Source organism: Mycteria americana, chromosome 1 (genome assembly GCF_035582795.1).
Source record: "Mycteria americana isolate JAX WOST 10 ecotype Jacksonville Zoo and Gardens chromosome 1, USCA_MyAme_1.0, whole genome shotgun sequence".
Classification (NCBI taxonomy): domain Eukaryota; kingdom Metazoa; phylum Chordata; class Aves; order Ciconiiformes; family Ciconiidae; genus Mycteria; species Mycteria americana.
Window position 1 is genome coordinate 83,025,866 of NC_134365.1, and position 16,638 is coordinate 83,042,503.

Below are 16,638 nucleotides of genomic sequence, written 5' to 3' on the forward strand. Positions count from 1 at the left end.
CTTGTAAGCCGTAAGCAGATGTGACTCAGTTCGTTTGTGGCGATTTGTCTTCTATCTGGCATGAATGCTGCACCCAGAGAACAATGGCACGTTCACTTAAGACACACAGTGTGCTCATGTCCTGGGGGTGCTTAGCTAGCGGCAAAGCACAGACTTTCCAGCTCCTAACCTCGTGACTGAAGTGCAGGAGTACAAATGCTATTGACCAACCAGGGTAGTGCTGAGCTAAGTGCAGTGTTGTACTCTTGTTCCCCCTTCCCAAGCAGTTCACACAGCAAAGTACCTGCTGTTCCTCTGCAGTTGTGTGCACCCCTCTCCATTTACTGAAGTGCAGCATCTGAATAGTGTCTATTAACTACAGTATTTCCAGTTCCTTTAGGAAACTATCTGCACAAAAACTTCTTTATATAACAATAATTATCTCTTATTCTCAGACTTTCCTCTAGCCTCCTCACACTCAACTCTGAACAGACAGAGGACAGCAAAATCAGCAAGGGACTCTTTTTCAGCATACAACAGCAAATACCTCACAGTTCCTCAAAATCGGACTTACTTGCACAGCAGCAGGATCAATGGAACTTTTGAAGCACCGAGCTGTATGGAGTCCTTCAGCAGTTCTGTAAGTAGGATTTTATGTTCATTGACTTACCTCTAATGCCTTTAAGATGAGGAAGAGGCTTGAAGCAGGGTGAGCAGAGCATGGTATATTCCTCCTGTGTTTTAGGCAAATCCACGCTGTACTGGGAAAAGTGACTATGCAAGTAAACTGATACTACAACCTTAGGTAGTTCAGTAGGCTCTCTTAGTGTACACAAAGAACTAATTGCTACTCTAGTAGTCTCACCAAGATTTTCTTAATTATTTACTTTAGCAAAATCCTTCAGAGGAGGAATAGGGAGGTTGATATTACCCCTAGTGTAGGAAAAGATCTGCAGTTTGATGACTGAATTGGCTATCCCTGTGCAAACCCTGGACTAGCATGTGCCCAGGTGTTAGTGTGGACTGGCTTGGAAGGTGGAAGTGTAGTGTGGCTGTGGACTTCAGAACAGAGCTGGTGTTAGAGGGGAGACCTCTTGGGATATGTTTGTAGTGATATATTGGCTATTAGAGGACTAGAATAAAATTGTCATGACATGCCTATCCTATATTCCTGTTTTCTTATTGCTTGGTGCACTGGCTACTTGTCTTGGAAATGTCAAGAAGCGATGAATGTGGGACTGAAGACGGTAATTTAAAACACTGATTCTGACTTTTATGATGGTTGTGAGAGGGGAGGAGAGAAAGATCGTGATAGTTCCTTCAGTGACGTTTTGCAAATTGCAACTTATTTATGTTCCTCCCTAATAAGGTCTTCTTGTGCCAGAATGTCACGTGGTGAGGAAAGCAGTACAAATTTAGGGCCAGAAAATGTCCTTACTGAAATCTGTGGGAATTTTGATTTTTTTTCTGTGCAATAGACACCCATAATAATGGGGATGCCACTTTGCTGCCAAGAATGAGGAAAAGAGTCAACAGAGAGGGAAGGAAAGAGAGGCATTGTTTTATGTCCTCATCCTTTTATTCTGTGTAACTCCAGCAACATCAAATGTTGCTATGGTACTCTCTCAGGTGGCTGGGATGTGGCAGCTGGCTATGCACAGGTAATAAACAAGAAAACCTCTTAGTGACTCTTCATGTTCTCCAACCTCCTTGTTCCCTCTCCTGCATTTTGTTTGTGCATCTCATTTCTGCCCACGCTCTCCAGTAAGGGAGGAGAGGATGCTTAGAGCTCATCTTCTCTAGGATCAGCTAATGCATTGCATTGTGCCAGTGACCTAGTGGTGGTGACATCATTACTTCTGCACTGTATAGTGTGAAACTCTCTGGAAGGGAGACTAGAAATCTGCAACGAGTTTTTCTTCACTGTGGCAGACATGGATCCAGGAGGTTTGCATGGACTGCCTGTGAGTACTACATGAAAATGTATTTAACTAGGAAGTGGGGAATTGCAATAAAATGCTATCTCTCAAGCAGTTTTATATTCTGCCAGAATGTAGTGCTGAGTGTAACTTTAGATATGCCTAAAGGGACTATATATACACTTTACACATAAAGTGTGTGATAAGTGAAATGTGCAGAACAGATTATTTGGTGATAATTTCGTGAAAGAATGAAGGATGGAAGGATGTAGTATGCATATAAAACCAAGATTTATTTAGTGATACGGTGACTGAAAGCTACTTTGTGGGAAACTAAGTGAAGCAAAGCAATGAAAAACAAGAATTTGGGAGATGTTGGGGTATATAATAATATGCACATTTATATATTACCTTCAAAAATTCGTGTTGTGGTAATAAATGAGAAAATTGCCATGCACCATGCTTGGTTAACTGCATTCAGGACTACCAGTGCACGTAATGGAAAGGGAGGTAGGGAGAGAAACAAATCTGTAACTGGTACCTGTCAAGATTTTGCTTGTATAGCCACCTGTGGGAACCATAAATGTCTGCAATTAGGCTATAAGCTGATTGCTTTGGATCAGGTTGACCCTATTTGTTTGCTTGTACGTTGTTTCCCAGTCATTGGGGGCTGGTGTCGCTCTAATGAATGACACCGTAGAGAGCTCTGTGAAGGGTTTTAAACTACAGCATTGAGCTGGAAATGGTGGTTGGTAACAGTTTTGGAAAACATATGGGCTATCTTAGTGAATGAGAAGTGAAAGTGAATGCCTTACCTTTGGTATCAGAGTTCAACATGGATGCTGCAGAATTGCTGTCCAGGCTGGGGCACGATGGTGGGGGTTAGTACTGGAGCAGCTTCACCCCAGAAGGGTTCAGAGAGCGAAGACAAGGAGGCAGGGATGGTCCAAGGGGTCGACTGCGTGCAGCATAGGTGATTTGGATGATTTCTGTCATTAATATCCTTTTGCAGCATTACTGGTCAGTCACAGTGTCTTTTCATAATACATTAAAATACAGGTCAGCTGGCATTGTTAGCCTTCCATGGGGCATATCCTGTCTAATCCCTGGTGTTTTCCAAAGCATTTCTGTCCAGCCCTACCCTCCTTGCCCTTGTACTACGGTGAGGATCCTTCTCCTGTTCTGGCTCAGATCAGTTTCTTCCCTTTCTTCCCACACGTAGTTTTTTGCTTCCCTCCCATGCCCAGCTTTCCTCCACAGCACATCCTTTATAAACATCCCAATCTATAAGGCGATCCTTATTCCCGCTCCTTAATCCCATTTCAAACTGTGGGTGTCTTCTCCTGTATGGTCTGTGTATATGCAAGACAGAGACAGCGTTGGTGCGCGTCTCTGTACCCGCCCATCAGGTAGGTATCCCATGCGTTGGGATAAGACCACTATCTTTAGCTACTCTCATTTGTTTACGGTCGGAGGAGGTCAGCGTGACTTAATCTGGTCTGCAGAGTGCATGTTTGTAGGTCATACCTACCCTCAGCTGACCTCCAATTTTGACTCTGCGCAGCTTTATGTGCTTGTGTGGAGATAGACCCTGGGCCTGGCCTCTTCTTGGGCTTTTTGGCTTTCTTATCTGTGAGACTTGTGTGTTTTTCTCCCAGATTATAAACAACTACCTGGACGGGACGCAAGGAGGGGCCATGGACAATGTGTCCCCGAGCGGCATGCATTTCAGGGACAGCAAGAGAAAAGTCGACTATGTGTTAGCCTACCACTACCGAAAACGCCTCGCTCAGCACCCGCCTGGTGCGGGCTCCCCAGAACCGATGTGCAGATCTGCCTCCTTGGCCCTGGTTTCGAATGGAGGGACCAGGAAGGGCCGTGCTGAGCCACAGCGGCAGGATGGTGGCCAGCATGCCCTCCAGGAGCGGCCGGGGCCGCTGGGGGCAGAGGTGATCGAGCTTGGCCCGCTGGACACCCTGGAGGAGGAGAAGCGGCTGCAGCGGGAGGAGTATGAACGCAACCTGGTGGAAGCGGGGCTGGAGATAGAGAAAGACCCTGAGGTAAGAGGGGGAGAGTTGCTCCTCACACGTGGTGCTGGGTGCCCTGATGGGTAATGGCCTCTTCGGTGTTGGAGATGGCTATCTGTAGGACATAACCATGGCTGTGCTGTGCTGGTGGGGCAGCCCGGTGGTGGCTGGGTGCCCAGAGCATGGCTGCCCGCTCTCTCTTCCAGTGAGGTGACACGGGGAGGCCAGGAGCCCAGCTGTGGCCATGCGTCAGGGCCCAGCCTGGCCTGCCTTCCTTCCTGCCCTGCATTAATGTTAACTGAGAGGCAAATCACACCCATGCTAACTCTTAAAAATAAGAATATATGCTGCTTTCCTTCTAACACAGCTCCGCTGACTCCCCCACTGTTGGTTCTGCAGCTGCAGCAAGTGTAGGATGTCCTGGAGGTGTGTCTCATGGCCAGCTTGAGGAGCTAATCATGAAGAGAGCTTGTTACTGTTGAACAGTAGTTCAGTGCTGAACATCCCTGCGTCAAATGCTGCCGCTGTGGCAACACCCAATTAGGGATCTGCAGAAATATGTTGTACAAGCTATTTTCAAACATGCCTAAAATACGGTATGAAGCCAAGAAGAAGATGGCGGGGATGTTTCTGTATTGGTTGGTTCTTTACTGCCTGGGAAATAACAAGTGGTTGTTATTGTTTAATGCACTATTAAGTAGCAATTTGAATCTTACTTCAGTAGAAAACTTATTTCTTTATCTAAATGTTCTTATGGCTTGCAGTGAACACACTTTTCTTACAAAAAATTGTTTACATTGTTTACATTTTGATATCGTTAAAATGAGAAAGGCTCTCAGGTAATTTGCTGGAATACAAAGTGCTGTTAAGACTTTTCATATTTCCTTGGAATAACTCGGTGATTTTCAGCATGCCTCTTAGCTTTCTTCCCAGCCACAAGTAAGCTTTGTGTCATTTTCTTCATTCCACCTACAGAATGAACAGCTCCTATGCTGCAACAGGAGAACTTCCCAGGCTTTAATGTATTTATTCTCACCACATGTGCGTGATCTTGGAAAGCGCTATGGTCGTATCAGCTGGGAGCTGTGGTTAGGTTACTTGACTGCAGCCAGTTGGTCAATTGAGCACAGGTCTTCCAAATCCCATGTTGATGCACTGAGCACTGTACTATCCCTTTGGACCTCTTTGAAAGCCACAGATATTTATATCCTTTGAAGGGAAGTCCCTGCTAGGTTCTAGTTTTAGGTGCTGCTTAAATTTGATGCCAAATTTAAGAAATTTAGGGCTTCTTTTCAGAGGTGCCGAGAACTTACAGCTCGTATTGCTTTCAGTGCAACCAGTCGACACTTCGAAATTGTGGACCAAATTGCAGATTGCATCTGAAAATTTGAGTCTAGCTGACTTGGCATAGAGTACACATGTTAAATCACTGGCAGGAATAGAAAGAAATAGAAAGGCCTTTTGACTCTTAACATTTTCCTTGCTCAGTTTGCTGCGTTGCAGGTGGCTATGGGTTGTATTTCACTGCACAGCCTGGCTGAGCCATCCTTGTACTGAACAGAAAAAAGTGATCTCAGATCCTGATTCTTTTATGCTAAGCATTGGGGTTAAGGTTCAATACTGCTAACACATGACTGTCTTACTGCTATGATTTTTATAACTAAATTGCATAAACCCCATGAGAACAGCTGTTTTTGGAGGCTTCTTTCAGTTCTGAATTTCATCAGAACCTGAAAAGTCTAGCAGGAGATTTGGATTTGATTATTCGACTCATTACGTACCTGAAGTCCAGCTGGATTCAAATTCTGGTTCGGACCCCTTCCAAGTGGTGACGTGCCCTCTTAAATAATATACAAAGTAATAAATGATGTCATAGAGAGCTGATCAAGAAAAAACTTTTTGTCGTGGTTTTCCTTCTGAAGAAGAAAAGGCTTTTTGTAAATGAACTGGAAAGTTCTGAGGAAATTATTTGGTGACCAGTTCTTTTATGGGAAAAATTAATTGATTTTGAAAATTACAAAAAATCTAGTCCCATCACTTCTCTATCTGTATATATGTATGTACATAGTCACTCCTGCCCCCACCCCCCCAACACACAAGCTGTGTAACCAAAAGGGGAAAGTGTTTTTCCCTCCAGAATCTCCTGAGAAACGGGAAGAGCCTATGCATTATCCTTTTTCTTCCCTGCCCAAGACATGTGGCTTTTACTTCCTTTTTTTTTCCTCACTTGGCTGTTTTTTCTCCTGTTAGTTAACTCCTGTTAAAACATGCTGAAGCTGCTGTCTTTGTTATCTTGCTGTGAATTTCATAGAACATACTGATCAGGCACATGTGAAGGGTACAGCCAGCCTTGTATGTTGATTAAAATTGTGTGTTGAGCTGGTATGAGAACAACTTCTGATTTTAGTCCTAGGAAAAATATGTGTCTGTAGGTTCATTAAACTCAGAACAGTCTTAAGATTGCATGCTGTATTTTCGGTGTATAACAAACACAGTGGACTTTAAACTAGTACATGTCTAGTGGTTTATGCTGAACATGCATGTTTAGGTTTTTTTGTTTCAGTGCTAGTATAAGAAGTGGATCTTTTTCATATAGTATTATTGGAAGTTGAGACATATTCTCTAATACATATCTCACTCTTGCTGTATGTTCTGTACCAGGTCCTCAGATGAGTCTGATCTCCTGCTCAGAGGGCTGGCTGCAAAGGTAACTCAAAACAGTCCTCTGTGCTGCAGCTCCTGTATGAGGGATTCCAGTTCTGGACCCTTGGGTTAGAGCAGGCCTTGGTTTCTCTACCCTACGTCACCTGCATACAGTCTTGCAAAGAAAAATATTCCGTTAAGAACAGTAGGATATCCTGAACACAATCTCTTTTCTGAAACAGCATCAGTTTTTACTTGAAGCAGTAGCAATAGAAAGGAAGAGAGCAAAAGGGTATCTGCTATGTCTGTGGTCTTCAATGAACATCTCTATGCTGCCCTTTCTATGTGGCCTATAGTAGCTATACAGCTAAAAAAATTATCTTTGTTAGGGCCTATGTAGTTCTGGTTCTTGTTAACCTCATTGCTTGAACAAAAAAAACCCAAAACCCAAACAACAAAAAAAAGAGAACAAGCCATTGTCTTTTTTTTACTGATATTGTGGCAGTCATGAAGGATATATTCACTGAGTAATATAGCTGGTTCAGCATTTAATGACTTCTAAGTGCATCTGTCTTCTCGTGGCTGGAAAGTTGCTTAGTCTATGATCTCCGTTAACCCTACTTTGTAAAGACTGTAAGCTTGATTAACCTAAATGAACTAAGCACAGTGTCTTTTGCATCAGACTATTCAGTCTACTAACCTCACAGGATATTGGAGTTCCTCTAGAACCTGCTTTTGTAGGCTAAAACTATTTAGACGTCAGGAAGTTCATCTCCAGGAACACAGGGTAGCATTATGACAATTTAAAAATCTTTATTTCTAAACTATCTTTTTGAAAAAGTGGGATTTTCCATGATGTTAATAAGCTTGTTAACATATGGTGTTAGTATGGTTGCTATATATTGAATAACTAGGGACAAATATCTTTCTCATTTGTATTGCCAATTCATTGTGTAAAAGAATAGGGAGAAGAAAATAAATGAAGATATATAATTTGTATATGGAGAGGGGAGTATTACTCTTTTTTGAATATGTGGAAAATAGGCAAGATTATGGTCTGTCTCCATATCCACCCTTAATTTGTCAATTAAGGATTTTTTTACTAGTTTTCAACTTTCTTATAACTTTCTATCATTTGTTATTGCTGTCCTCCAGATAAACTTTGTTCTCTCTTAATATAACCTTGGGTTTTTTTGTTTTCCTGTTTTTAAACTGAGGTATTATTTTGCATGTCCAAGACAAAGTGCACAATGAAGACAATGGGTATGAAGTTGAATGTTACAACTTTTTCCTCTCCAATGTGACATTGAGTACCCATAATGATGGGTGGTTGTAATGAGATTTGACAACCTTCTTACCATGCTCCCTGGTAAAGTCATACCTGATCCACAGCATGTATTCATGTGTTATAACAAATACTGCCACCATCAACTTTCAATCTTGATGTTCCATGTGTCAGAGACCACAAGTGGTAGATCAGGTTTAAGGAGCTCTTTGGCTGGTTATCTTCTCTTCAAATCAAAACATTTGGGTGGTCCAGTGTAGCCTGTGCCCATGAAAACAACTGAATTAGCATAATTTAGGGTTATGTGGAAGTGATATTTAGTGGAAAGAATAAGACAGAAGAGGAAACTCCCTATTCACATCTGATAACAGAAGCATAGCAACACAGAACTACTGTTTTGCATAGTTTGCTATGAGTAAAAATAATGTTTGCCTCTGTGACTGCTCTGTTTGACCAGTCTATGAAGTTAGATAAAATAAGCCTGGTGTTGACTCTTGCATGTGTACATAGAACTAACTACCTTGTATTTTACGATATTACATAGTGGCTAATACAGACCTCACTAATACAGATCCTGTAAACACTTATGCTAATCTGCATAGTGTTAAGCGTTTGCAGGATTTGCTTCCTCTGCTTCAAAGTAACACAGTTAAAAGTACAGTAAAACTATTTTTCCAAAATGTCCATGCCAGAACCCAGATTCTTTGGCATGGCTTTGTAAACTGTGAAGGAATGGCAGCAGGTCACATTTACCCTTGTGAGCTAGCTGCCAAAGCCATGAAAGTCATCTCCGAATAAACCCCATTTAACTTCAGTGGCACAAGTCAAATTTTGCATTGGATACACAAAGAATTGCCTGAGATAGGGCCACCTTAAGGGTACCCTCAAATATTCCAGCTTCATTCCCAGGGAGGACAATAAATACCATTGACATTGCAGGCAGTTCTTGGGGTTGAATTTTTTTTCTTTTTTTTTTTTTTTTCCTGGGGAAGCTGATTGTTGTGTTTAACCTAATGTGGAACATCAGTAGTTCACTTAAATTTGAGTTGTACTGCTGCTTTAATGACTGCAAATGCCACATGTACTGTATTCAATCAGTATTATGTATGGCAAAGCATAACAGGAATAGAATAAGAAGGCACTGGAGATGCACCTTGGCATTCTGACAAAGTAGGATCATTTTCAAGCACATTGGAAATGAAATGTACTTTGCTAAATAGCATTTAGGAGATGAAAATACCTTTTAATAGGAATATGATGACAATTTTAAAACCAAATGTAAGTTACCCTCCAAGAAGCTCATCTAACTTGAATTTTAGAGCTAGCATAGTTTTAACGATGTCTCATTAAACTCTGTTGGCTACATTACACTTTGAGGCAAGGAAGTCCTTAAGGTCCTCAGTGTATAAGTTTACACAGTACTGTTGATAACAACGCGACTGATGATGGTGGTTGTGACTGGATTTATCTGCTTGATATTCCAAGGCACGTTTTTGAATTTTTGTGTTAAAAAAACCCAAACAAACCACCCTAAAACCGAAATGAAATAAACAAACCTCCCCAAAAAACCCCCAAACCCAAACAACCTCCACCCCCGAACCAACTAACCAGCCCCGCCCCCAACCTGAACCAAAGAAAAGCTTATAGTGCTGCAGCTAGATTTTATCTATGGGATTAAATTGCACTGTTTTGTCACACTAAGGTGCTCCCCATTTGCCAGTGGGAGAAGGCTTTATCTTTTATCTTCCGTCAGCTGTGAAGGACAAGAGTAGCCAAAATAATATCATGGTAAATTATTCAATGCAGAGGGGCTTTTTCTTTCTCTGTCTCCTCCTATACCTACCTCTAGCTGATGACATTTCTGTTGAGCAGTGCCATCAATGTGCTTGCTATATGAGTTATTTTCTTGGGTCTGCTATATTCCCTAACATCACATTTATGTCATATGTAGCTTATTTTAATGTTAATACTTTTCAGTGTGAAAAAGTGGAATTCCAATGGCCAAGAGTTTAATTTATTTGGATAGACCATTTTTTCCTTGACAAAACATTTTTTTGGTATAAAATATTTCAACTTTTAGTTAAAAGGTTATGAATATTGCTTAATTTAGTAGTAATTAAGAGCCTGGAAAAATGATGTCTTTTTCCAAAATCTGTCAATGTGATTTGTGGATAATTCCAAGAAAAGCATCTCATGCCCTTAGTACATGTGAGACACTTTGCGGGTACTCAGTGTGAATGTTATAGTTGTCTCAAAATGTTCATTCATCTAAAGTGCAGAGGAAAGCTTAATAATAGCTAACATTAATTTTAAAAGGATAGGGAAATTTAATATGAGTCCAAGACCTTTATCCATGTTAATGAACACCTCCTGAAGCCAATGAGAATGCATGCAGAGTAATGTAGTATTGGAAGCAGGCTGGGGTCTTTTGTGCTCTAGGTCTTTGGACTTTGTATTTCACCCTCTCTTAGTACAGCACTCGGAACAAGGCAATACTTCTTTGGGGGCCTCTTAGTGTACCCATTATATAAATATTTGATGGTTATTTTTCAACAACTCTAGTTACAGAAGCATTAATTAGCTAAAACATGTTCTGCTCCTGTATGTTACTTATATGGGGCTGAAATGTAATACACAGCTCTTATAAAATTAAAGTTGAACAGGCAAGGCAAGGTTTACAGTGATAGTGAAGTGGACATGATGAAAATATTGGCAAGTTGATTAACTATTTAAGAGGAAATTATGCCTCCATTTTAGAGAGAATTTTGGAGTAGCCCCATGGGAGTTAGGTGTGGTTCAATCAATATTAAAATAATGATTGATGATACAGGTGGCTAGGTAGAATGGCTGTGCTGTCAAAGCTGAAAACCTTAAATTATGTACTATGAATCCTGTTTTTTAATGATTATGTTGTGACTTGAATAGATGAATGGGCGGACAGACTCACCCTGTGTATTTTAATTAACATCCAGACACTTAATGCTCAGTTATTAGGTTTCTTATTCAAAATGGCTTCCAAGGGATTTAGAGAAAATTGAGGAGATGTACAGACATGGGTCTGTATGTTATCAATAACATTTATAGAGCTCTTGGGCCAGCAATGATAAATCTCATCAATTGTCTGCAGGTAGGGAAATGGAGGCATCAATATTTTGCATTTCAGACGGTGATAGATTTGGGGTGTGCATTCTGGTGATATTTACAATGGGAGCTGGGCAAGAAGGTTCTTATTTTTACATATACTATTTTTACACTATGTTGTTTCTATCAGACTTGCCTGGTAGAAGTGGCAAATAGCCTCTTGAATTTGTGTCCCCATTTCACTGTGTTCTGTGTTGAGTTCTGTCACCTGCTGGAGGAGCTACTTCCATTTCTACAAACTGCTAGATAGATGAGAAGCCCACAGAAATGGCTTATACATCTCTGCTAGGGTACAGCAGGGAGAGGACCGGACACTTGTAGGATAGGAAACAAAAAGTAACGAAATCAGCTGCTTGGCTTATTCACAGACGAATCCATGAAAACATTTTTTAATTATCAGTGGTCTTGTTTGCAGCAGAAATTTTAATCTGCAAATTAAACCCATGGAGACAATTTGAAGAGCAATACAGGAAGCCCTGAGGGATGCCGCACTGCACTGATGACGCTGCAGTAGCTACAGTGTCTGCAGCGGAGACTTGGAGGCTGAAGTAGGGATACTTTCTGTAAGCTGTTTAGGCCAGTGCAGCTTGAATAGTAGTTTCACAAAAATAAAGTAGTAAAATATGAGATAGTTTGGGGATTTTGGTCCTGGGATTTGTTGCTTTTCTGACCTTTTAAAGGACAGAAAACATGTTGCTGTTGGTTGGGGAAGCAGCTTCTACAGGTGCTGGGTGAGGACTGCCCCAACTGTAGCACCTGCTACCCGATGCAAATCAACCCATTCTTTGCCAGAAAAAGAAATCCTGAATTTCAGAGATTCTGTTGTAGGGGAAACGGGACTTTCTTTGCTTTTCTGTCCCCAGGCAATTGCCTACTTTGTCTATAGCAGCAAACAGCCCTACAGGTATCTCTGATACCAAGGGACTGATCACTTCTGCATTCCTGCTGATTGAGTAGCTGCTGTATGATTTGATATTTTTGGGAGGAATTGCTTCTTAGTCATGATTTCACACCTTATGCAATGGAAAGCAGGGAAGTCTGTCTGAAACTGCTTTCTGTAAGTGAGAGATGCTGAGAATTCTACCTGGGAGTGGATGCAACGCTGTAGATAAGTGCTCCCTGTTTTTAATATGTTGCTTTTATAAACATAAGCATTAATTTATATACTGTTTTATGTTATAAAAGATCCGAGCTAAGATGGTGCCTCACTGTTCTTCCCTTGTGCTTTTTGGGCTGTGTGAAAGCAGATTAAAAAGCAGTTTCTATCTGAAAACTCTGTGTCTGACATGCAGAAACTGAGAAGCAAGGACAACAATGAGAAACAAATTCGTTTTGTTTATGTTGATGGAAAAAATAGGGAACAGGATTTGTTCTTGAGTCACTTCTTTCTCTATGGAAGAAGGGAGTGGGACACATCTTCCAGTGAGCAGAGACAGCATTCTCCTCCAGAGCCAGGGAGAGCAAACCAGAGGTGCCATGCCTTCTCACTGCAGGGCAAAAGAACAGTTTCAAGTGAAGCAGTAAGCGGTTTCTTAGAAAGGGATCTTCCACCTCTGCTACTTCTGTTTTGGTCTCTGATGCAACTGGCTCTGGAAAAGCCTTGACTGTCCAGAGCTTCTGAGTTCTCATAGTAAGCATTTTTTTTTCTCAGCCCACGAATCAGAGCAACATCCAGTCCATTTTTATGGAAGTGACAACGAATACTCTTGAATGGCTTAGCTGGGGGCAAGGATAGAGGAGGAGTTAGAAATTAAAACTGGAATGCCAGAGAGAGAGAGAGAGAGAAGAAGAATTAAAAAACCCTGCAAGAACATGAAAAGGAAAGAAAAATCCTCTCAACCAACCAATGGTACAGTGCCACCTGCGTCAAGGGAATGCAATAAAGTGGTATTCAGCAGCTTCTGCCATCTCAGATTCAGGAATGGATTCCAGCAGAGAAAAGGCTGGGGGGTATCTGACTATGGAAATTAATCTTTGAAGAAGGATAGGACTGTCTTATGGGGAAAAATCAACTGTTCGTGTATGTGCAGAGTGAAGGGGTGGAATTTGCTATTCTTTAGCAGATCCAGGGAAAGGTAATGTAAATAATGACTCAAGCTTGTGGGATTCTTTTTTATGTTTTGTTTATATGTTTACATGTTTTGGACTCTTTTAAGGTCTTCTTGCTTTACTCATGACTCTAATGGCTGTGTGTGTCATTCTGCCCAAATTTAAGTTATTAAAAGGTCTGTTGCTCGTCACATTATGACTAGACAGGCAAGCATATTTCTCCAGGAAAAGAGCCACTATGGGGAAGGAATTATTCCCTTCCAGATGCACAAGTAAACCTTTTTATGGTGTGTACATTTTAAAATTTTATATTGTATGTGGAAGGGAGGCATTTTAGAATGAAAACTGGATTCATGTTCAAGCTGTTAAGTATGGACAGTGAAAGTGTCTTTTAAAGGAAAAAAAAAGTCATTTTCCCTTAAAAATCAAAGTGTCCGCTTCAACACAAACTGTTTCTTAAATTCTTTCTAGACCTAAGTTCTAGGTAGGTGCTGAGCTCCATCAACTCAGTAATGGTTTGTGTGGGTGAGCACAGATTTAGTGGTGGGAAGCTGTCATAGCGGGAAAGATTAGTTAACTGTCCCACTTCTACTGCAAGACAACAAGAATCTGAATATATATACGTATAAGTGGAGGGAGAAGTGAAGAGTGTGATTCATTGCTCTGTGTGCTGGGTCTGTATGGGAATTGACAATGAGTCCAGTTTTTGTTTAAATTTGGACTGTGCTGACGGTGGCTAGGGTCATCTATAGCTTCTGTAGCTTGGGGATGCTCTGTTATTTTCCAGCTGTCAAAGGAACTGTTTTGGCCACTGGAAACATCGGAAATACAACTCTTCTGCAGTCAAACTCTTCTCCAGTTTTCCTGTCTATTTCAAGTACGGCACAAAGTTACTGTGCAAACTCCATGCTACCCGAGAACTCCACCTATTTGTATCACCAGAGGTAGCACTATGGAACCAAAGGCTACCTCACTTCTTAACTTTTTCAGTGAAAAGGAGTAAAGGTTGGTCTGCATGATCCGATTTTAATGAATGGATTTGCAGAGAGATAACATTATTCAAGGGCAAACAAGAAAAATCTGAAACCATGCAAGGTTTTTGAAGGCCTGTCATATTTTACTTTAATGTAAGGATGAATATGTTTGATGCAGCTTCTGAATGTTGTTCCTAATTTCAAAAATATTGAGCATCTAGTTGCTCTTAGCAGTGGGAACTGTTGGATGTATAGGACTTGGGAACACTGCAGCACTTCATGTTTTTAAAAATAGTTTCAAGAGGCTGCCTTTTCATTCTGGTAGGAGTTGCATTTATGTTTTCCATTTTTAAGAACAAATAGAAAAAAATCAATATACTGTCATAATTCATAGCCACGATGATGGCATCTGCATTGTTACAATGTTATGATGCATTTGGGCAACTGCTCACAGAAGTTCCTCTCTCCCTTCCACAATGACCCGGCAGGTCTATATAGGTGAAGGTAGGGCCCATGCGGTTCTGCAAGAACCAAGGTCACTTCCCTTTCTCCAGTGTGGTCTGGCTCCAAGGCTGCAGACTGTAGCAGAGTGTCCCTTAAAGGGGCTTAATGTGATAAGGATTTAACATACCACAGGTTGGGACTTCTGGAGGAGAATTCAGCTACAGCTTAGTCAAACGGAGATTGATTCTGTGGATGAACCATGGTTCTGCCAATGCCTGTGTCCTGAAAAAAAGGAAACTTGATACATAAGCCATACAGGAGGTTGTAATCAGATTGGTTTCAGCTGGAAGTTGTTTTTGCCATTCATTGTAAGGTCTTTTAAATCGTAGGACAAGGAAAATAATTCCAAACTGTATCACATATTTGTTTCTGTTTTTCCAGATCAGAAATTACTTTTGCCTGAATAGAGCAACTAGGAAAAAAAAATTTAGCAGAGTGGCATCAGGCTGCACAATTTCCATTAACGTTAATGGGAGTTAGGTGACTAAATCCCCATGCACAGCATGGAAAATTTACCCCTCAGGGTGAATTCTCTTCTTGATACGTAGGGCTGATAACTGTGTGCACACTAGTAAGTCTCCCTTATGCATACAGGTATGTGCTCATGATGATTGGCCAAAGAAGTATTTAAGAGCTAGATTTTGATTTCTGTGCAGTTATTCCAGGTTAGTATTAATGTAACAAGGATTTAATGACCAGAAACAAAACAGCTGGGCAAGATATTTTTAACAGGTGTATGGACTTTTATTTGTTGTTTTTGTGGGGCACTTTTGTGGGTTAGTCACTACTAACTTCTCTCTTCAATTCCTTGATCTCTGTAATAATTTTAGAGCATTATTGAATTCACTAAAAGGATCGAGAGCTATACTTTTAAGGAAATTCTTCAGGTGGATTTAAGTAGATGACCTCGGAATTTCATAAGAGGTGTAGTGGTAAAGCAAATGAACAAAGGGTATTTGAGAGAGAATGAGCTACTGGTAGTTAGCAGAAAAAATGAAGCTATGTAGACTGATATTCCTTTTTACCTTTGGAAACAGCAATCTTTCTAGGGGGAACACAAAGACACCACTTAGAAGCATTGTCTTGAAAATGTGGATGTGGCCATTACTTTCTGTAGGCTAATGTCAACACTGAGTACACTGGAAGAATACCAACATCTTTATCTTCCAGAGAAAGATTGTCTCTTAAACATTTACACATGTTCAACAGCCACCCAACCCTGTTAGGTAATCAAGACAAAGTAGTATCCTAAAGATCTTGTACCTGTGGAAGGTAACTGGAAGGCTACTGCACCCTTTCATTGTCCATGCTCTGGATAGCGGGACCTAGGAAATGTCATATGATATTCTTTGTTATGTAGGCGTACTTTCAGGCTTTTGCAGGACAGGTCAATACGCTGCAGTGCTCTGTACCTCTGGCAAGCCTGCTTGCTTGTCACAGCTCTCTGTGAGTTCACTGGATAATGTTTACTCTCTAACCTCCAGTAGTACCGCTCAGCTTTCACAGGTCAATGCATGGTAACTGCTTCACCTCACCGGTGTTTGACGGGGTCATCTATCTCTGGCCTTTGTGTATTCACTGCTGTACCTTCACACCACTCTTCAGCAGGACCACTCTCCTATCCACCACAGGCCACTGCCCTGTCCAGGATTCTCCATTTCTGTCCATGATGCTCTTTCATCTTCATATCCTATACCTGTAGCAGTCCTGCCAATCCTCAGTATGACTGTGTATCTTCCTTTGGTCTATGTGAAGTCAGTCCTTCATCCTTCCCTGCTGTCCATCAGTTATGATCAGTCACAGGCCTACATGAATTCATAATGTTCAAGACGTCTGCTTGTCTGTGAAAGTCTTCAGACTGCTACTTACACGAGGACTTTATACTTCACGGCTGCTTGTCTCTCAAAGACTTCTGTGCAAGTTTTGTTTCTCCCTTATTCTCTCCTGTTTTAAAGTGACACCGTCCTTAAGAAACTGCTCACCCAAAGCTGGCAAAGCTCAGCTTCAGTTAGGCACCAAAGTTTGCTCATTAGAGGACCTGCATTACTTTTAAACTGATCTGTTGCAGGAGGCATTTGAGAGCACCATGGTAACGGCATAAGTCATAGCTTGCACCA

The 16,638-nt window shown here is 41.2% G+C and overlaps 1 protein-coding gene across 1 annotated transcript in view; it reads left to right on the forward strand.

The window, feature by feature from the left end:
• ANO2 (anoctamin 2) overlaps positions 1-16,638 on the forward strand; it is a 194,372-nt gene that overhangs the window by 336 nt on the left and 177,398 nt on the right. Inside the window, exons 2-3 of the mRNA XM_075491534.1 lie at positions 435-619; positions 3,557-3,958. Coding sequence (XP_075347649.1) covers positions 435-619; positions 3,557-3,958 — 587 coding nt within the window. The remainder of the gene's footprint in view (positions 1-434; positions 620-3,556; positions 3,959-16,638) is intronic.